General features: G+C 40.7%; 1 protein-coding gene across 3 annotated transcripts in view; it reads right to left on the bottom strand.

Moving 5' to 3' along the window:
• The window catches only part of cacna2d2a (calcium channel, voltage-dependent, alpha 2/delta subunit 2a), a 153,219-nt gene that overhangs the window by 24,151 nt on the left and 107,241 nt on the right, over positions 1–21,827 (bottom strand). For all 3 annotated transcript variants that reach the window (XM_023287421.3, XM_023287422.3, XM_023287423.3), the window contains 7 exons: positions 18,861–18,992; positions 18,575–18,632; positions 8,015–8,065; positions 7,589–7,688; positions 4,468–4,629; positions 3,160–3,270; positions 2,320–2,398 (listed from right to left, as the gene is read on the bottom strand). In XM_023287421.3, coding sequence (XP_023143189.2) covers positions 2,320–2,398; positions 3,160–3,270; positions 4,468–4,629; positions 7,589–7,688; positions 8,015–8,065; positions 18,575–18,632; positions 18,861–18,992 — 693 coding nt within the window. The remainder of the gene's footprint in view (positions 1–2,319; positions 2,399–3,159; positions 3,271–4,467; positions 4,630–7,588; positions 7,689–8,014; positions 8,066–18,574; positions 18,633–18,860; positions 18,993–21,827) is intronic.

Below are 21,827 nucleotides of genomic sequence, written 5' to 3'. Positions count from 1 at the left end.
CAACGCTGAGAAACAATATTAAATCACGCCACAAAAGACAGGAAGAGAGGTGGGCTGTGAATTTAAAAAAACTCTGAACCGAGCACAGCAACAAACAGCGAGTTAGTCCAGACTTAAATGAGTAAAGTCGAGATGAGATTGGTGCAGCTAATAGGGGCTGAGTCATACGGACTGTCAGATGGTTGGTCAGAGGCAGCGCTGCCTGTTTGCTGGGTTATTTTAGGGTTGTGGCTACTGCAGACTAATAACCTGATTTCAGCACCACATGCACAGAAGCATTATTTTATATAAAAGTCAAAGAGTAACTCGATACCAGACTGAAAGCAGTTTTAATGCTATTTCCAGGCTGAAAGCTTCATGCCTGTTTAACAGCATCACTGGGAGAGGGTATGTATTTCCACCTGTAATATCACACCCATCTGTGACATTACTGTGTCCTGGACTACACTAGTACATAACTACAGTATGGCGGGAGGTTAAACTACTAGAATCTGCAAATAAAATTGTAGAGTGTTGCATTATAGGGTACAAGCACTGTAGTGTACAACAGAACTCTAGATAATATCACTAAAATGCTGAGTGATTACAAAACCTATAAATTTAAGACAATTTTGTTTGTTTTGAGCCAAGAAAATGAAACAAGCTAACTTGAAATGATGAATAAAGCTATAAAACAATTACACATAAGCAATAGAAGTCAATACACTTTCCATTAGTGAAATTCCATTCTTTTATATCAACATTTTCTTTGTCCACCTTAATTTTTTAAGACAAATTTGTGGAAGATTCCAGATTTGCACAACTATGTAGAGAGATATTCTGCCATTCTTAACAGATGATTCTGTTCAGCTGCTCTTTGCTAAAGGGGTTTTGTTGCTCTACCTTCTACTGTAAAATACTCCAGAGGTGTTCTGTTGGATTCAAGTCAGGGGGACACTCTCGGCTAAGTCATAGTTCACTTTTTTCCTTCTTTAAAAACTCCTGTGTGGTTGTCGCACTGTGTTTGGGATCACTATTATGTTTGACATTTCCTCTCCTGCCAAGCTTCTTGTTGCTGTGAGTCATCTCTTCAGTCAGGATTCGAGTATCCAAACTCGCGTTCACAGTGCCATCTACTAATGCTCTCTCTCATCCACCTTTTGCACTTGTGAAGCCCCGTATCATCACTCCCTCCTCCATATCTCATAGTCAGCACCATGCAGTCCTGCAAGGTTTACACCAAACATGCTGGACCCCATCTGATCCAAACATATTTATTTTGGTTTCATCTAACCAAAGAAAGCACGGCCAATATTCATCAGGCCTCCTTTCATATTCTTTGGCAAAGTTAAAGCATGAAGTTTTGTGCCATTTTAGAAGCAAGTTCTCTTGGACACTCTCCGGAGGAGTTTGTGCTCTGTCAGAGCAGTCACCGAAACACCACAGACAATCCAAATCTGTTGGAAGCACTGACACTTTTTCAAATCAAGGGTGTGAAAACAGTAAATGGACGTCTACTGCACTTTCTGTTATTGGTGGCATGACTTTTCCTGTATCTTCACAACACCTACCACTGTTGCAGTTGTGTTTTGACTTATATCCACTAGCATACTGATGCTCCGGTTTACTTGTTCAGCAAATGTAATAATATGTGGAGCCATACTGCATTAGACAGAGCACAAGACAACAATGGGAAAAGGTGAACGTGAAATTATATGTGTGACCTTTTGGTGCAACAGTTAAATTTGTTGTTCATCCTACCTGTGCGTCTTTTACTACACTTTAGCTTCCCTAAAGACAATTCAATTATACTTAGCCTGTCCTTAGTTTGCTTTGTATTGTGTTTGCAGTATATGTTACGGGCTCAAAGGTTAGCAGCAAGAAAACACCTTTTTACTCTCTTCTCCCCCACAGTCCCATTGCCTGTTGATGTGTGAGCTCATTTGACAGAAGCTCCTTTTGCTCAGTTCATGCTGGGATAGAATCAGCATCCCAATGATGATCTTGAACAGGATCACTGATGGGTTTACTCATTCATTTTGTATCAATATCTAAACACTGATAACTTTGTACTGGAAAACATTCTCAAACTTATCAACATTATGCTCCTCCAACAAATGAACAGACCACATTTGCATTGCTGTCTATTGTATGAGTGCTCTCATGTAGTGGCTGTATGATGGTCAATAAAACCAGGACACTAGCTAGGTAGCTCAAGCTCACTTCAATATGTGGACATTCAGAGCCAGAGATCAAACTGCCAACCATGTGACCTCTCTAGCCATAGCTGCACTCCGTATTTATATATTTTATATTAAAAAAATAAACATTTTCACTTACCTTTATTGGCGCACGCTATCCACTGCAAAGGGGTGACATCATAATTATGCTGGCCGACAGAGAAGGTAAAAACACGAACCTGATCAATGAAAAAGACAAGACAAAAGAATAAAAATTACTTAAAGGAACTGGAAAACAAATATATAACAAGAATAAAACATCACCCTACAAAGTTTCTTCCACAATAAAGCCACAGCCACATAAGAACAATACACAAATCTTGACTATGGTCAAATTAGCCTTCAAGTCAACTCACACAACTATCTCCAACACAAGACCAGAATGATAGAGCCGTTAAACAGCAGATTATTCTTAGTGACAGCAGCCGTCATGAGGGAACTGGACAGTAATGGATATCAGAATTAATACTGCTGGGGTTGTGAAACGGGGCGATGGAGGGGTGGAAGTGACAACAAGACATGAACAAAGACACAAACGGGCAGAGTATCTACTGGCTGTAATATTATAGGCTCTGATGATAAAGTGGCCAATTAGTCAGCAGGTCAGAGCTGTTAACACCAGCAGCTAAACAACAAAAGAGACGCGGGAAGAGAGAAAGCAAGAGAAACAGACTGAGAGAGGCGGAATGGAGTTGAAGAAAGACTGCAGAGATAAAAAAGCCCGGCCAGCTTGGAGAGGACGTTATGTGCACAGATTGGAGGGCTTGGCATGTATGACAGTCGTACTAACACAACTGCCGGTGCTATAATGAGACAGTGTCAGCAGAAAACAGTGGAAACTGGGAGAGGGAAAGGAACGCCTAAGACAGTTTCTGGACATGCATGAACCGTTGGGCTGGCAGAGTCGATGAATAGATAACAGCCTTAGAGACACACTCACTGTTTTGTTGGGCCAGTTGTACCTCTCAAAGATTTCCTGTGCACGGTCCTCTCCGCCATCTGTAAACATCATTATCATCTTGTTGCAGTTGGCCCTCGGGGCAGTGGTCTCCTGTGGGCCATGGAGAGAGACAAGAAGGAAAAGACCAAAGGAAGAAAGGAAAACAAAGCGGGGACACAGGTTATGTGATGATGTGAAGTCTGTTTACACAATATGACATCCTCCCCACCACCGCTGCTGCCCTCGTTTAACTTTTAGAGACAGGATATAAACATTTAACAAACCGTAACTCTGCATGCAGACATATGTATATGTCACTGTAACTCCTCCCCATGAATAGGAGCTGAGGTATGCAGTGAAATGTGTGTATATATTATTCTTTTTCCATATATTATGTCCTCATACTATTCCTGTATCATCTTCTTTTCTTGCATGCTTTTACTCTTAGCATTTCATCATACATTTACAGGTTTCATAGCTTGCAGCAAAGGGTTTGTAATATTAGCATAATTTTGGAAATGCGTCTCAAGTACACAACATTATTCTAGCATTAAACATTAAATCTGTTTTTTCACAAGCACTTCGGTGCCAACTCTCCCCTCCCCACCGTGGAGCAGCTGCCATTGATATGCAGGCCAGCAGCATGTCAATCTGACAAGATTCTAATAATGATAAATAATACTGCGACAATTACATATTTTTATTGTGCTACTGCCACCAATCACGGCTGTGAGTCTGCTACAGACAGCGATTAAAGGACCCTTTTTATTTCTCATTCTGCTGGCAAAAGAGAGGATGGAGTGGGGGGGAGCACTTGGCTGTATGCCTCCAAGCCCACCAGAGGAATATAAAGTGTCTGTGGCTGATCTCCTCTGGGCTGTGCTCATCAATCATCCCATCAGAGCCCATTAGGGTGGCAGCCTCCTAAAATACACAGCAGCATACGGAGCTGAGGCAGCACCTGTGTCGGGAGCACGTGGATGCCTGGTGCTGACAGACCTCGCTGCTGTGCTGGCTGCTGCAGAAGCTAGCGGTTATAATCAGACCTACCTTCAACAGTGACAGCGCCCTGGAAACGTCTTATGCGAACTTGAGCCACTCGCTGTCAGCATTGTGCTATCACTGTAGATTCGGTTTTATGAATTGGATTAGACAGTAACTCTGGCAGGACGTGTAATAACACGCTGGGGCTACATTATGTAGTTACAGCATGCTATTATAGACTTCACTGAAGCACACAATTCGTCAGCTGCAGACAAACCATGCACTCTTGGATTGCCTTTCCCTGAAAGGCTTGTTGGCTCTTACATTTAAAAGCTGTTCAAAGGCAAACGTGAAGCCAGTCTTGTAATCTGTGGTTCCTTTGGCTTGCATATGCATGACGGCTTCTTTGAAGATCTTCTTGTTACGAACGTTGGCTTGAACCAAAGTCCTGAAGCACGGAACGACAGCATCAGCCTTTTCATTGAACTAGAAGGACACAAATGAAGACGCAAAAGTTTAGAAACAGTGTGCACACTGACCTTTCTGGTAAAAACACACCAGTTTAAAAGTATGCATCCAAATGTTGGAAGATTGTGTATTTCTGTGTTTTCTGTGCCATATGTATGTGTAGTTTATGGCGGCAGGATGCAGACGTGGGTGTGTGCAGATGTAAGCCGCTACTCTCTGACTGGCAGTAAACACTAGTAATTACAACTTTCCACACAAAGAACAGGTGCACCTGAAACACCAGTGCAATACGCTGAACGGAACGCCAGCCAAGGTAATATCGTCTGTCTCATTGCATCCACCAAATTAGCCTAAAACTGTGTGTGTGCATGTGTGCAGGTTGGTGTGTGTGTCATGTATACAGCTAAGCCTGAAATGATCTGTACCCCTGCCAGATTGTGATTTATAGTGGAGTTTTATTTAAACAATATGTTTTTCCTGGCTGGAAATGAAACAAACAGGTGACAAAAGATGATCAGACATTGTTGTAGAGTCAATAATGAATTTAAACTATTTTTACTACAAATGCCATGTCCAAAATTATTCCTATTCCTTAAAGTTGTTGCAATTTCTTGAGAAAATGCAAATTTTTATAGCTTTTGAGCTGGACCTGCTAATTTCTACCATGCTCTAGAGCATTTTATTACACTACAAATTGAGTGAAGCTGATGCAGTAGTTCTCTAGTCAGTTACTAGTCAATTATAAGTCTGGGCTAAAACCAAAGAGCTTAGTGAGCTTACAGTTGGGGTCAATCACTGACAGAGAGTTGTGCATTTTGCCTTCTCACAAGATGTGGAGAGGCTAAAAAAAGTCATATTCAAGTGTTTTCAAATGTCAGTGGCCACAGTGCAAGTTATCATCAAGAAGTACAAGGTGTTCCACACTGTGAAAAATCTCAAAGAACATGGCAGGAAGCCAAAAGTGACCCCTGCAAGAATGGTAGTGAAAGAGGCCAAGAAGAATCTGAGGATCACCACAAAAGTCATCCTGAGTAATAAGAGCGATTCTGGTACCAAGATGTTAAATCAGACAGTCCTGCAGACTCTACAGAAGGCTGGTCTGCATGGATGCTGACCAAGAAGGACACAGCTTCTCCAAGACACGCCTACAAAAGCTCATCTGGATGAAGAGGACACAAGGACATGACTTTCATTTAGTAGAGAAGAAGCATTCAGTTCCAAGAAGATCATCCCCTCAGTCAAACATGGTGGTGGGAATGTAACGCTTTGGGGGTATTTTTCAGCCAGTGGTCCGAGCAAGCTTGTTAAATAAACTACATCACAAGAAAGGAAGGACTTCTGTAGGATTCTGAAGGACAACTGTTTCCTGAGCAGCACTGGACATTCCATCAGCGTAAAGATCAATGGTTAAAACAAAACAACATCAAGATTTGGAAGTGACTCAGTTCGAGTCCAGATCTGAGATCCATCGAGAATCTTTGGAGGGAACTGAAGATGGCAAGGATGCCCTCTAACCTCAAACAGAAGCAGTCTAAAATAACAGTGGACAAGTGCAAAAAGCTTGTTAGCAGTTACAAGAACTGCTTGATTGTTGTGGTGGCAAATAAAAGCCTTTCAATTGATTTCTGAGAAAGGGTCTGAATTTCGGACATGGCATTTTTTGTAAAAAGAATTGTTAAAATTCACCTCTAACCCAGTATCTCACCATCTTTTGTCAGTTGTTTATGTAATTTCCAGATATAAAAAAAACTATTTGCCACATAAAAATTCACAATAAATCAAAACTTGGTATGTGTAAGAATAATTTTGAATGTAACTGTATTTCTACTTGTGTGCAGTGTCTATGCATCATTACAATATCAGCAGCAATGTCTGTAATAGCACATCTCAAACGTTGTTTCCTCTTGAAGGTCAACTTCCCAATCTACTGACATTTTCAGGACAGATTGATGCAAAACGTTATGTGTGAGAAAAGATGACATTTCTCATGGACTGGTGTCTCATATTTAAACTGGCAGACAAGGAAATCAAGAAAAGTATTCAGAGGCAAATACAACATTCATAAAAGTGTTACTTCCTATAATGTTCAGAAAAACAGTAGCTCTGAAGCAAGATAAGGAGGATATGAATGGGGTTATATTTACTATTTTCAATTAATTTGAAAAATTAAAAAGCCACTTTCAAATGAAGTTGATACTAATATAACTAATTATACTTGTATTAGAAGTGAGGCTATAACTTGACATAAAGAAGTGTACTGAAGCATGCAGATGCAAAAGATGGTGTCTGACGACTATTTTTAGTTCATTTTTGGTTAAGAATGTATTTTGTTTCTGCAAATAATTCACATTGAGTTTTTTTAAGCCCTCAATTTCTTTAGAGGGGTGAAAATCTGATGCGTTCTCACTCAGATTACGATGCTCATTTCTTGCTCTTAGAGCTGGGATTTAGAAGCATACAGTGGCTAAGAGCAATGGATTATGAAGGATTACTGAAGGGAGTCAACAAACAGAGCCACCACACCAAGCAAGTGGACACATCTGTGCGCGTGTGTGTGTGTGTGTGTGTGTGTGTGTGTGTGTGTGTGTGTGTGTGTGTGTGTGTGTGTGTGTGTGTGTGTGTGTGTGTGTGTGTGTGTGTGTGCGCGTGTGTGTGTGTTATCTGTCCTGCATTATAGAATAATGCTAATATTCTCCTACACATTAGTCCTAATAGAAAACTTGGTAATCAACAGAGAGTGAAAGAGACAGACGGGCACAATCCCACACGGACAACAGTGATGCAGGCAGAGCAAATACAGTGTAATGAGGGAAGGGCACTGTTTCCACTACAACCAAACAACTGGGAGCAGAATCAACACACTGACTCCCTGCTTGATTACCACCTGCTTAATGAATACAGCTAATATTTGTGTTAATGCTTTCCGGAGCGATTTGTGTCATTAATAGCAAATCATGATCTGCAAACTTCCACTTACCCTGGCCACATTCACATAGTCGTCATCCGACAGAGTGTCCAGCATCTCCACAACGGAGGTTTTCATGAGCTTCAGAGTGAGTCCGCTGACACTTCCACTCCTGCAGACAGGCACAACAGGCGCTCAGCAGCATGAAGACAAGTAGAAATCTTTAGAGACTCCTATATGAACATGTTTTACTGTCATAGAGTGCAGGTTTAACAATTTTATCCTCCACATTTGGACATGCCTTCAGTATTTCATGCATGTTTTAGACAGCAGTGTCAATGGCTAATGTGCTTAAATTAACGGGAGAAGATGAACAACAGTCGTCTTCATGGAACTTTAGCCTTTCTTCAGACCAACAGGTGGCACTAGCGCCCTGTGAAGGAGACAAAGTACACTCCAGCAAGAGGGGAAAGTTAAAACAGGGAGTGAGATACTCACACATCCACAATGATGACCATGTCCTTTGGAGACGATGCACCTTGGATATACCTATACAAAAGACACAAAGAATGGGCTTTAATTTTCTCCCATAATCTCTGAAAATTGCACTAAAGAAAGAAGCCAAAGTCTCCGTGAGCTGAGCCATGATAATGTGAAGCAACCAAGGCTGAGCCCACTTAAGCTACAGAATACTGAAAAGGCTTATGTGCTTAGAAGAGTTAATAAGTTGTTATATACTTCAGTGTTGGCTACAGCGACTGTCATCTGACTTCAACACAGATAGTCCTCTGCTGCATAACAATGCCTCCTCTAAATAATTACGGCATAAGCCAAAGTAATTACTAAGTATATAATAACACATTTAGTACAATGGCCTGTACAGCCTCCTAACCACACAAGACTCGTAATGAGTCTAAAAGACGTGAAAAATAAAAACATCTGTTACACTGTATCAACAGAGGGTTGATTCAATTATTAATCAGTACCAACAGTCCAAAATTATAATTTTGTATGAGAAGACAGTCCCGCTTTGTTAACATACATATTTATCTCAGTCATCTAGCTCCTTCTTTCTGTTAAAATTTTACTGATATCAACAATACATGAAGTACCATAAGCTGTGCAGAAGACCTGTTGCAGTTGTTTCTTCATGTAATGTGAAGTTTGAAGTCTTAATTAAGTGTCATGTAATCGTCCTTATCACCTTAAAAACTGATAATAGTTCGACACATTCTGTCTCAAATATCATCAAATATGTTTTGCTGAATCAAACATCACTTTGTTGCAGTGAAGTAATTTACCTCAAACAGGCTTAATGGATGACTAAGAGTAATAATTATTTCCACAAATATAGGTATTCACAGTTTTGGGAGTTAAAGTTGTTTGTTTTTTTCAATTATAACAAGAAATCACCCTTAAAAGACATCTTAAAATGATGATTTTTTTTTTTGCAGCCACACGATGGTGACTCATAAAGTCCAATATCCTTTGTATTTACTCACTTGAAATTGATTTGAACTTGTCAAGGAGCAGTCTGAGTGGTGTTGACCTGTGCTGTGGAGAGCCTGTGCTGAGCTAAGTGCTGTCAGTAAAATAAGAAAGCTGATGTTCTGTTCCTTTGATGACTCATCAGTTGGGCGTCAAACACATTATTTACTCTGGCGGTCCCTTTGTTTAGCGGGGAGGCAAAAGCTGCCTCAGACTATTGTACTTCAACTGCAAAGCAACTCCTAAAATAGGGCTGTTCTGGTCGTGTGTCTGCCACGGCACAGCGTAGGCCACGAGGCAGGAACGCCGCTGACTAGCTGGCCAGACAACTCTTGTCCTGGAAGAGGCGCACACATAACGTCTGTCCGATGGTGATAGAGGATGACATACAGGAGGAAATCAAAAATCCCCTCAGTCTCTTCCAGTAGCAATTAAATTCGCATTTACCACTGGTACAAACGGAGTGGAGATTGATGGACATTATAGGCTTTTCTATGGCGCACGGGGAAGGGGGAGGAGGAGAGGTTTCAAATGTGAGTTTGACATTCGGAGGAGTGAGCAGGCAAGCAGTTAGCAGCCGTCTTGGGCGGAGGCAGAGTAATCATCAGGGGTCTCTTTCTGCTGATTATCAGCCATTCCGCTGAGTGTGGAGAGAAGCCAGCTGCCTGTGGGCCAGAGAGGCTCTCTTCTTTTGCTCGGCCAAGCTGATATGGAGGTAGAGCGACGGAGCCCCGGTAGGCTTCACCACTGCTCCCACAAGCCTCAGCGCAACCTGTGCTGAAGTGACATCTCTCAGCGCACCGCCTGGGCCGCTCAAATCCGTTTTCCAGACACAACCCGAGCCCCGCTCGGCCAAAAAAACCTGCCCGAAACCCCCCTGATGGAACAGGGACCGTGCACCAACTCTGCCTCGCAAGGGGTCGATTAACTGAGCATGCTCAGAGTGAACATGGGCAAAATGTCCGTGTGTAAAAGAGGGCGAGGAGGAGGAGGGAGAATCCAATTATTTTCAATAATAAAGAATGCCACATCAAAGGTAGAACTTCCACAGCTCTCCACAACTGTGTGGCGTATGAAATCAGGTCTGGAACCATGAGGCATATTGGCATGCATGAGTTTTATCAATTTAATTACTGAAATCTTAATTTGAGGCATTGAGAGAGAGAGGGGGAGAGAGCTGAGACTCCACACAGTGGGGGCTGCTTTCTTTTGAGAGGACGGGGCTTGTGAAAGCGATCATCGATGCAGGACCGAAAGTCGGTCAGAATGTGGCTCACGTCTCCACTCCCTCTGGCTCGTGGATGGAGACACCCCGTCTGGAGATTGAAGGAGGGTCATTTGGTGACGGCTGATGCCCACAGACCAACTGCAGGATTTCATTAACTTCTGTGGTCAGTCTATTTCTCATAGAGTAGAATAGTCCTTTAATGGGACTTGAAGTTATTTTGAGGGGGCTAAATGTTAATTATAAGGCAATGCAGACTTCTATTACTCAGTCATTATAGGTCATCTTCAGCTGCACCAATGTAGAATCTCACAATGGAGAACTGTGCGAGCTTTGGCCCTAAAATATGCTGAGGAAATATTACTTTCAAGCAGATCATTTCTCTCCAACTGTGAAAGAGGCAGCATTGATCAGCAGTAATGGGGTTTAAGAAGAATGTGCGAGCAGTGATGGAGTAAGGAAGAGTAACACATGAGCCAGGATAGCGTCACTCAACACTGGAGCTATAGTGCTGCCATGGCTGATCTTCCACACAGATTGTCTTAGTGTATCAGCACCACTCTCTTTCTCTCCCTTTCCATTGCCTGGAGTACAATTGAATTTTCTCTGTGCCTCTGAGCAGAGAACATCAGGATCAGAGAGAGTGGGGAAGGAGTCAAGGATTTTCAGTCTCCGGGCTGATACGCCGCTCCACGGTTCTGACAGATAAAAATCATGAATTGAGGCCGGTATCAGTGTATAATTCTCCACATTTTGACTCATGGATCCAGATGTGTTGTTTCTGCATGGATTCCAGTCAGTAATTACCTCTCAGCTTCTGCCCACTGATGCCATTCTTTCCCTGTCATTACCCAGTCTCCTGCATGCCAAGGCCAGGTGACAAGCAGATGGGCCTGGCTGGTGCTGAACAGAGCCCCGTCGCCCATCTATCCCCCTGCGACACAACCATCAGCCAGCAGACACATCTCAGCCTATGCTCGCTCTGTCCATTCCATAAAAGTTACGGCCAATATCTTATCACTGATACTAAACCACCAAAACTTGTGACAATATTTGAATTTAGATGTCACTTTTGTGTCACATATGATGATTTGTCAGCTCTTGATCACTCTGAACAGCTCATTACAGAAGATAAATTCATGTGAAAGCTCTTCCTCCGCGTTCGACTCAAGATGTACAACCAGCCACAATTTAATGTTCATCACATCCAGGTATTTAACCACATTATATCTTCAATAAAATAAAACATAAAATTCCAAACAGTGATGGCTACTCCCTATGCAACTGCTTCTACCTGGTGGGTGGTAAACGAACCAATTTCATACCATCAACAAGATAAAGTGGTGCTGAAAACATATTACAAAGTAAAGCACAAATTGCATTATAAAGTCCTTACTTGAGCATCCATAAAACCTAAAAAAGAGATATTTCTTAAAATTATTAAATTTCAAACTTATTTGTATTGGTTTTTTTGTTTGTTTTTTAAAATTTCTGTCACTGCAGTTCCCAGTTCCAGCTTCTCAAATGTTAGAAATCACTGTTATATTATATTTATATTGTTGTACAATGAATCTGTTTGGTTTTAGACTGACAGTCGGACAAAATAATCAATACTCTGACGCTGCGTCTGGGAACCTGTAATCACCTTTCGGCCTATTTTTGATTATAGATTTTTTTTTTTTAAATCATCCAAACTAGAATCAATTGGGAAAATAATCATGAGGCAAAGCCCTTTAGCCATGAGGTATTAGCTAATTGCAAATGAAATCTAACTGCTGAGGTTTAAGTGGTCAGTGTTTTTATTATTTTCAATTTGTGATACATTATTAGGCAAAAAAATCAATGAGTTTGCTGTTGTAAAAAAATACCAGAAAGCCATAACATACATCACACGTCATGATATCAACGTGTTCATACCATCAAAAATACACATGACAATCTGTAAAATAAAGATGAAGTCTGATGTGTGTGTGTGCATGCTGCAGACATGTGCTCTTTACACTGAGTGAGGGGAGATTAAAGCAGCAACATTCATGGCGGCCCCACCCTCACAACCCACCACCAACACCCCCCCGCACGAATCTAAAAGAAATGCATTATACAAGCAACGAACACAATGACAGATTCTGCGTTGTGGTGATTGTGCTTCGCTCCTTTTTGTAGCAGTCTGGTAAAGGAGTCTCATTGGAATTCATGAAATAGTTTTTCCTTTTTTTTCCCCATGGCACAGCGCTGTAAAATCAATACATTAACTGTGCCGGGGGGCTAACTCTCTCTGGAGATTGTGTTTATGCACCCTGACCCATTCGACAAAGTGTTGTGCATTACATTTAAATTGGAGGAATTATCTCCTACGTACATTTCAGAAAAATGCAATAGATACATGTAACATGATACATGGAGTGGTTCGGACTCCCCGGAAGAAGAGATACTGTATCTCAGTGGGAACTTCACGGCTAAATAAGAGATAAATAAATAAATGTGTTTTATTGTGTTACAGTAACTGAGCAGAAATAGCTCACTGTATTATTGGAGCTGTGTGTATTGGCAGTTATTCACGTGTGTGGATATTTCCCTGTATTCTGGTGTGAACTGAGCTTATTGGCTGCTCTGCACAATGCTTTAATGTGCGTAATGAGTGGGATGTACATACAGTACCGTCTGCATTGTGTGCAATCTTTGACATAACAATGTGTGATTTTTTTCCCCCAGTGAGAGCTTTGATGTACATGCATCATGTACAGTAGGTGTAAGGAGGGCACCCATACAATAATGGGAGAACTGTCATAACACGGAGACAGTGCTAGTGTTCGTTTGTGTGCCTGCTCCCTCCCATATGTGCGTGGATTTGTATTGTGCTGATGGGCTTATTATTTTATGGACTGCTGCTCTCTTAGTGCTCCTGTGGATGTGGCAGGCGAATAAAGATTGAATTAAGATAAAAATATAGGAGGACGGTGCCCAGAGAGCCTGCAGGAGAAAAGAGATGTTGTCTGCCGTTTATTTATTCCACTTTCTGTTGATTATTGGAAGTGCTGGTACCAAGATTTCCATATTTTCGGTCATGCCTAAGAACACACACGATTTTTTTTTGTCCAAATTTTCCACTCCTTTTCTTTCTGGATAAAAATATTGAATTAGTCATGCATATTACGCTGCATCACTATCAGTTAGTAGTAGGCAAATGTGACTGTGAGTCTGTTGCTTTTAGAGACGCAACAAAATGTTCTGCTGCATCTCTATGTCTTAGCTCAAACCAAAATGTCTTCTTTTTTTTTCATTGGGACTCTCCTGGTAAAACGGCTAAAGCCTCGCGGCACTTTCGGCTACAACAATAACACTGGCCTTTCTTTTGACTCGGACTCCAACTGAAGTGAGGCGCAGAGAATGAAAGGAGGAGGCGAAGCTCAAGGCTGCAGATATTGGGAATGCTGTTTTGGGGAGCCTGAGCTTCGAGGATTGACCAGCAGTCATAATATTTATAAAGAGGTCAGATTGACTTTTTGAAGAAATCAATATGTGATATAGCCTACATGCTGTTGTGAACCTGGGAGGTAATGGGATCTTTGCAACGCTTGGCTAACAGGACTCCATACCTGGCTCTGGTTATTTCTCTCTTCACCCTTTGGCTTTTTCCCTCTCCTTTGCCTCACTTCACCCTCTGCTTCGCTACCCTTGATAACACGAACAGACATTATAATGGACAAATGTTAATAATTAATGTCAGAGCAATTGGAGACAATTAAGTGTGCTGACTGGACCATTAATTTTCCTGGGGCTGTTGGTAGGAGAGCAGAAGGGGAGAAAGCCCATCTGTAGAGGCAGGCAGACCTCAGATTTTTTTTCAGTTTTTTTTTCTCAGAGCACCACCTGGACCGCTCTGGCCAGGTCAGTCACACCACTATCGATCGGCCCCAGTAAAATTACAGGTCTATTATTCTACAAACTGGCCAGGAACTCTGGCTGCTACATCCAGTCTGTGTACAATTCACATCTGAGACTGTGGGACTCTTTTTAGAGCAGCGCAAATGTTACTGAAGTATGTTCCTGCGATTAGATCTGTGTATTCCACTTGCTTTACTGGTATTTGTGAAGCTGTAGTATCTATCTGGCATATCGGCTCGTACGATCTGATGTATCTGTGAGTTTGTGAGAGGAAAAGATCTGTTAGGTATGTGGTAGGATTTGGAAGATAGTGTGTGTTTGTCTGTTTTACACTATTTACTGCATGTGTAAAGTCATTTAAAAAAAAAAAAGAAAACATTACTTTAGCCATAATTCTAATCACATCTGAATTGCTCTCATTTTATTATTCAGTCAGGTGTGACTTTTTGGCACAGATGACAGTGTTGTTGCAATCAGTTTGATCAGTGCAATGTCTGTGTTTTGTGTCATTTGTAACAAAGTGATTAGTTATTCTTTTTGTATCATGGGATGAGCACAAAACTGCATGTGTGGAGCTGATTGTAACTCATCAGGAGTTGACATAACATGAAAGGAAAGTAATGTTTAGTGGGTGTTATTGCCACCGCTGCCAAGCTAGTTTCCACCTTTTGAGTAGCTTCTTGATTTATATAAAAGCAAACCTAATGACAAGACAGGTGCTCCCAACTTATTAAGGGTTTTAAAGAGGTAGACTTAATCTTGGTTATGCGATTGCTGAAAAATGAGGTTGGGGGGAGTATAATGAATAAAAATAGATATTGATAAGAAAAAAAAGATTCAATCGTCTGAGGTTTTGCTGACATAGTCCTACTTAGGTGTGGTATTATCAGTGGGTTATCACAGTTCATGGTAGCACATTTCAGATATATAGATTGCTTATTATATTTGCTACTATGTGATTTATTGTGATTTGCGACTATGAACTAAGTGGCTTTAGTGGTGAAGAAGGTTGTCTGCAACCTATTGCAAGGTGGGCAGTCCTTGGGCAAGACACTGAACACCAAGTTGTTTCCAATGTCAAGCGAGCGCTTTGCATGGCAGCTTTGGCACCACTAGCGTGACACAGACATTGTAAAGCGCTTTGTCGAATCTAGCTGTTAAGTTATAGTTTTATCCTTCAGGTGTCACTTGTGGCCACAGCTGTCATTTCTCAGCAAAAGTCAGCCAACTACATGTGGGCATATAGCAGAATAGCATCTTAAATCCACATTGATGGGACTAAACAGGCCTTTAGCACTAAATTTGACAGTGCTGCTGCTACAGCACACACAGACTGCTACATATTAGGCACTGTTTCTATAAACAGTCGGAACTGTTGGATTTGCTTTTAAAAAGATTAGCAATCTGTTGCATTCACTGCAGTATAATTCCACATTATATTTCCATACACAAAAACTGAGGAATCAGATTTCTCCTTAAATGCCACCTGGATGCATAAATAGTGCTCATGTTGGTATCTGTGCTTCCTGTGGAAATGCTCATGCGGTTATTTGTGCTACTGTCCCTGTGACGGAAACCGCTATCTAGTGCTGTCACATAAGCACATGTGACGGGCTTACCTAACCCCAGCAGACTGTTTTTGTACAGTGCGTGATTGGCCGACCTCTCCAGTGAATGTCAGCAGAGGAGACAGCATGTTAGACTATAATCACACAAGTCTGACCTGACATATCATGACACTCCCTGCCACGGCCCCGCCACTCAGCACGGCTGGGCATAAGTTGCTAAGCAACAGGCTACAGGAATGTCTAAGGCTCCAACATGAGGAAAAGCTCAACAGAAATGACAGTGACAAACATGGAGGACCAGGGGGGTGACAAGGTGTTCCTCTGTGCAAAAATACACCCCTTCCTCTGTCTAACCTTGTCACACATGCTGCTGCCGCTCAGCAGCCCCCCTCATCTTTCTCATCGCTTGTTCCTCTCCGTCTCTGGGAAGAGTCCTCCACTCCCAACATGTGTAAGGGAATTAAACTCGGATGTAGTTCGGCTATTGCGCTGACAGATCAGGGACAGGATCATTGTTTTAACTTGTCCTGCTGCACGCTGCCTTGTGCTTTCCAGCATTTTACATGTTTATTCTGTTGCCTAATGCGACAGCGCAGCACCGGGGAGATTTTAATCTGCTGTTAACTTAATTAAATTGTCAGAGAACACCTTCTTAGTCTCATGGTTGTGTATACATTGAAGTGTGAGGCGATCACTTTGAATTGAATCTACATTCACTTTGTGGCAAGTCAAAATCTTCAGCTGTATAGCGGAACTTACAGTACAAGACTTTTTATGTCTCTCTTATCTCACAGGACAACCAAAACTTTGTGCTGTGAGGAAAATGTGAACTTTTTACTGTATTCTATTTTACATTTCCTATTATGTCATTGTGTGTGTGGTATGGGATACAGAATTATGTATTTTTTGACTTCAGTTTTATTTAGTCTGGGGCATTTATTTCCTATATTTTCTTTTGGTCGAGGATGGCAGCGCTGTAATGCCCACAAATCAATAAATAAACCTTGACTGGATCTATAAACTTCACTTGCACAAGAAATAGTTACACTTCAGATTGTCAATATTGCATATTTGGTATCCTGAGCTTCATTCTAATTTGAACACAGCTGAATTGCTCGTGTTTGTTTGACCCGAGCCTTCATCTGCCAGCCCAGCCTGACCTCAAACAGCCACTCAGGTTGAGCTGGACGAAGACAGAGACGGAAAACGGGGTCAGGTCTAATCAACATTGCTGTCATGGTTATGTCCAGTTCGCTCTGACCTGTAACCAGGCAACAGGCAGGGCAGCCACAAAGCCGATTTGACAGTGGCAGGTAGATTGAAAGTCAGAGGGTGGACAGGAAGCTCTGGTGGGCGGGTGAGGCAGGTGTTTTTAGCCGCCACAGCCTAATTCTGTCCATCCAGCTGCTCTGTACAGGTATCAGCTGCTGCAGACGCAAAGGTGGCCACTCTGAACTAAGCATTAGCCTCTAGCTTGTTTTGTAAGATGGTGCTTTGTATATTATTCTTACTGAGATAAATACAGGTCAGGGAAACATTTGATCTCATTTCATTAAACAATATTCTGTTTTTTTTTTTTTTTGCTCCGGGCTGGAAGGAGCACAGACGGTCTATTGAAGAGAAATTACTGCAGAGGAATCCTAACACTGGCTGGATTTATAAGTTAAAGCCTTTCTTTTGTATACTAGCTATATTCATAAAGCCCTCTAATGTGCAGACATGCAGCAAGTGATACCTTTTCAGTGAGCAAAATGACCTCAAATTATTTTCAGTGTAACAGTAAAAGGCATACGCAGTGAACGGCCACAGGCTGTTGCCTCTTTTATAACACAGAAATTAGAATTTGAAAGAGTAAAACCTGTTTATAATATACTCTAGAGTGGTTCTAACTGCAGCATTAAAGTCTGAATTTATACTAATGTGGAAATCATAAATCACTGACTGTTTTCCTCAAACTCAACAGTTTGATCTCACTTCTTGCTAAAAGTTTGCCTGAGCTCAGGTGTTTGAATATAATTACAATAAAAAAGAAAGACCTTAAAAAAAACTGTAATATTCCAGCAGCTAAGGCACCAAAAAATACAGTAAAATAATGAAAAATAACCACCCCTACAAATGCAGTCATTTTTCATTTTACACAAAAAAATACATTTTCTATCCCTAATTTTACACAAGATTATGTGTCTTTTTTGGCTTTCCAGTGTTTAATGAAGGATAATTACATCTGTAACAAAAATAAAATTATTAGATGGATTGATGGAAGATAGATGAAAACACATTAATTCAACATTTTTGATGAGAAAACCTACATAAAGACAAACCTTCAAACTAAACAAATCCATGTTAAATTATAGAACCTTCATTTTTAGCAGACTGTCACTTATTTTATCCAATTTCAGAAATATATTTATAGTATTGACCTTAAATTCAACAATTTCTTCTATAAAATAAAAAAAATTGTGAAACTAGAATAAATTTGCAAATCTTTTTATATCAAAAAATGTTAAGAATTTGACATTTTATGGCTATTCACAGTTACAGGGTTTTAAATTATTTTACATTTGACGTAAATTCTATCTTTTTGGGCAATTTTATTGATATGTTGGCGTATTTTGCAATATTAAGCAAAAATGACGTATAATTACAGATTTTTTTTGAGGTGCAGTGTCAAATGACGATACCAGCATCACTTCTGCTGTCAAAACTTATTTTCCTGAAGACTTAAAATGTGTCAGTTTCTGGAAAAACATCACTGAAAATTACTGCTATGTTCAAAACTTCAAAGGATAATGGCTTTTATTTTCATACTATTCATACAGTGTCCAGCAGGCATTAACAGCAGCAGAACAAAAAACTTAAATGAGTCTGTGGGAACAGGGTCACGACACTTACCACGGTCTTCTGCGGACATCGTACAGGTCAATCTTGTTGGGCGCCCTCCACGGAGTGGCTGGAGACAGCAAGAAAATAAGTTACTGGCCGTGCAGTGCACTGTAGGATATTTCAGATCAGATTAGATCAAAGTAATCATAATTTCATTCTGTCTATCGAGTTACCAGTACAGCCATCTGATAAGAGATTGCCAATGTTCTGCAGCTGAGGATCCCTAGGGTCAATTTAGACTTTATCTTGCTGTGAGTTATAAGGCAGACTGTCGACTCGGCTCCCTTCGGCCTACCTGGGTAGTATCGTGTCACTCCTGTGGCACTGCCAAACACCTGCCAGCGCAAGGAGCTGTCATCCCGACGGTTTTCAATGAAGACCCTCTCCAGCGCCTGGGTCCAGTTTAATTCATTCAGGATGGTGGGGGCTTTAGAAAAACATACAGAGAAACACACAAGAAATAAGACTCATGATAGTAAGTTGGAGCAGATTGTATTCAAAAGTTTTGTTTGTTTTTTTTGTGATTTCTGCTGCAAGGAGACACTTTATACCCAAGTGTTTGGTAAACAAGGTCCTCCTGCAATGAGTGCAACTCTACTTCTGGTTATACAGAGTTGAAAAAAATGGAGAGGATTGCAAATGAGTTTCTGATTTTGTGCCACAGTCCCTCAAAGTAAAAAACGACAGGCAGTAAAATTGGTTTTATAATCCGATTTTCGTAAAATGCATTTTCTTGGCAACATTTTTTTTCCAATACTCAAGATAAACAAAGATACATTTTCTTATTACCTCATTAAAAATAGAAAGAACAAGCTGTACATAAATATACACTACTGTTCAAAAGTTTGGGGTCACTTAGAAATGTCCTTATTTTTGAAAGAAAAGCAGTTTTTTTTAAGTGTAGATAACATGAAATTAATCAGAAATCCAGTCTAGACATTGTTCATGTGGTAAATGACTATTCTAGCTGGAAACAGCTGATTTTTAATGGAATATCTCCATAGGGGTACAGAGGAACATTTCCAGCAACCATCACTCCTGTGTTCTAATGCTACATTGTGTTAGCTAATGGTGTTGAAAGGCTAATTGATGGTTAGAAAACCCTTGTGCAGTTATGTTAGCACATGGATAAAAGTGAGAGTTTTCATGGAAAATATGAAATTGTCTGGGTGACCCCAAACTTTTCAAAAGTTAATGGTCTTTCTTCATTTTCATGACTTTTTACATTGCAGATTCTCACTGCTATGTAAATTAACCACGACAAGGCACACCTGTGAAGTGACAACCATTTCAGGTGACGACCTCATGAAGCTCACTGAAAGAAGGCCAAGGGTGTGCAAAGCAGTAATCAAAGCAAAGGGTGGCAACTTTGAGGAATCAAAAATATAAAACATTTAGAGTTATTTCACAATTGTTTGCTACATAATTCCATATATCTTGCTTCATAGTTTTGATGTCTTCAGTATGTATCTACAACGTAGAAAGTAGTAAAAATTAAGAAAAAACGTGTGTGTGTATGTATATATATATATGTGTGTGTGTGTGTATATATATGTGTGTGTATATATATTTAGTAAATATATTAATAGTCAAGATAAACAAAGATACATTTTCTTACTACCTAATACTAAATATATTTATTTAATGCACCCTAAATGTTAAACATAACACCAGGTTTTTTCTGTCACTAATCCAAAGGTCGACTGTCTTTGGAGAACAACCTTGTCTGTGCCAGCAGAAGTAGGCTAGCCACATGAGAGTGGATGTATGCAGGCAGCTTGGCATTAGTCCAATCTGTAGCATCTCTGCCGAGTGCAAAGGAGGAATCAGATGACCTTGGAAGAGGTCATACAGTCACTTGTGACAGATTATGTCACTTGAAGCACACAGAGAAAAAAGCCAGTGCTGAATTGTTGATAGCAGAGGAATATAAACTATTTCTACAAACGTCCATGAGTGGGTGTGTTCGAGGATTTGTATGTGCTTGGTTATTGTGCATGCAAGTGCATTAATGTGTGCATTTTTCAAGTTAAAACATAAGGTCCCAGACATTTTACGTGTCAGTGCTGAATGAATTTGTAGTTGTTGAAAGAAGCATTCATCAACTAGTCAACAATAAATGGAAAAACATGTTGCAGGTGGTGGAACAACACCAGCATCTGTGTCTTTTCTCCTCAGCTTCACTCTTTTGTAATCTATATTGCACTGTATTTGCTCTGTCCTATTTCGTCTTCCACTTGTGATGGAAACTATTCCTTCTATTCTTACATATCCTTACAACGTGAAACAATAAGCATGCTGACTGACAGACACACACACACACATACACACACAGAGACACACAAACTAAAAATGCTTCCAGTCTGTGTTTAATAGCTAAGCTGAAGTCAGAAGATGGGGAGTGCAATCAGAGGTTTAATAGCCACCTGATTAAAGAGGAAACAAGACGAGGCGCTGAGCTGAGGAGAACTTCACTCGCTTCTCTGATTTAATTACTCAGCCAACCAAAGCTAGATAAGCCTCTGAACCGACAAGTCCAGCTTTTCTCAAGCCCTCGTTTGAATTTCACACAAATAAACGATCATTATCCACTTTTCCTGTGCTTTTCAATTACTGCTCAGTCTTTGACAAGCTGTCAGTTTAGAGGTAAGAAATATGACACTAACCTTCCCCCCATCCTCTTCTCACCTCCTTTACAGTGAGCTGCAAGATTCTAAATAATCACAATTACACAACACTACCTAAAAACATAATTTTGCTTAGTTTTTTTCACCTGAAAGCTCCCTTTCACATTGTCAAAGTCTTTCCAAAATGGCATCAAAACAAAAGTACTATTACTCTCTTGCATCCTGTAGAACAAATGCATGCAAACACACGCATATAACCCGACTAGCAGCACTAAGCAGAGTCTGGAGGATAGGGGCATATGAAAGCCAAATTGTTGCCATCACCAAGGGGAGCTCCTCGACATGTTTTTCCTCAACATCCATAGACATAAACACAAAGGAAGAATGGAGGAGGATAGAAGCAGCCCTACAAATGGGCATAAACATGAAACCCATTTGGGGAGGGGGTGATTGATGGAAAGAAACACAGAAATTAACACGAGTGAGTGGCTGCTTTCACAGCAAGGAAAAAGGCAATTTTTCGCCCATGAGGCCAGAGGAGAGAAAGAAAAAAAAACAGACACGCAAAATAAACCACATTTTAAACTGCTAAATTGAAAATGACAGAATCTAAGACATAATTCAGGTCAAAGAAC

Source organism: Amphiprion ocellaris, chromosome 5, assembly GCF_022539595.1.
Source record: "Amphiprion ocellaris isolate individual 3 ecotype Okinawa chromosome 5, ASM2253959v1, whole genome shotgun sequence".
NCBI lineage: Eukaryota > Metazoa > Chordata > Actinopteri > Pomacentridae > Amphiprion > Amphiprion ocellaris.
This window is presented reverse-complemented; position numbering and strand designations above follow the sequence as displayed.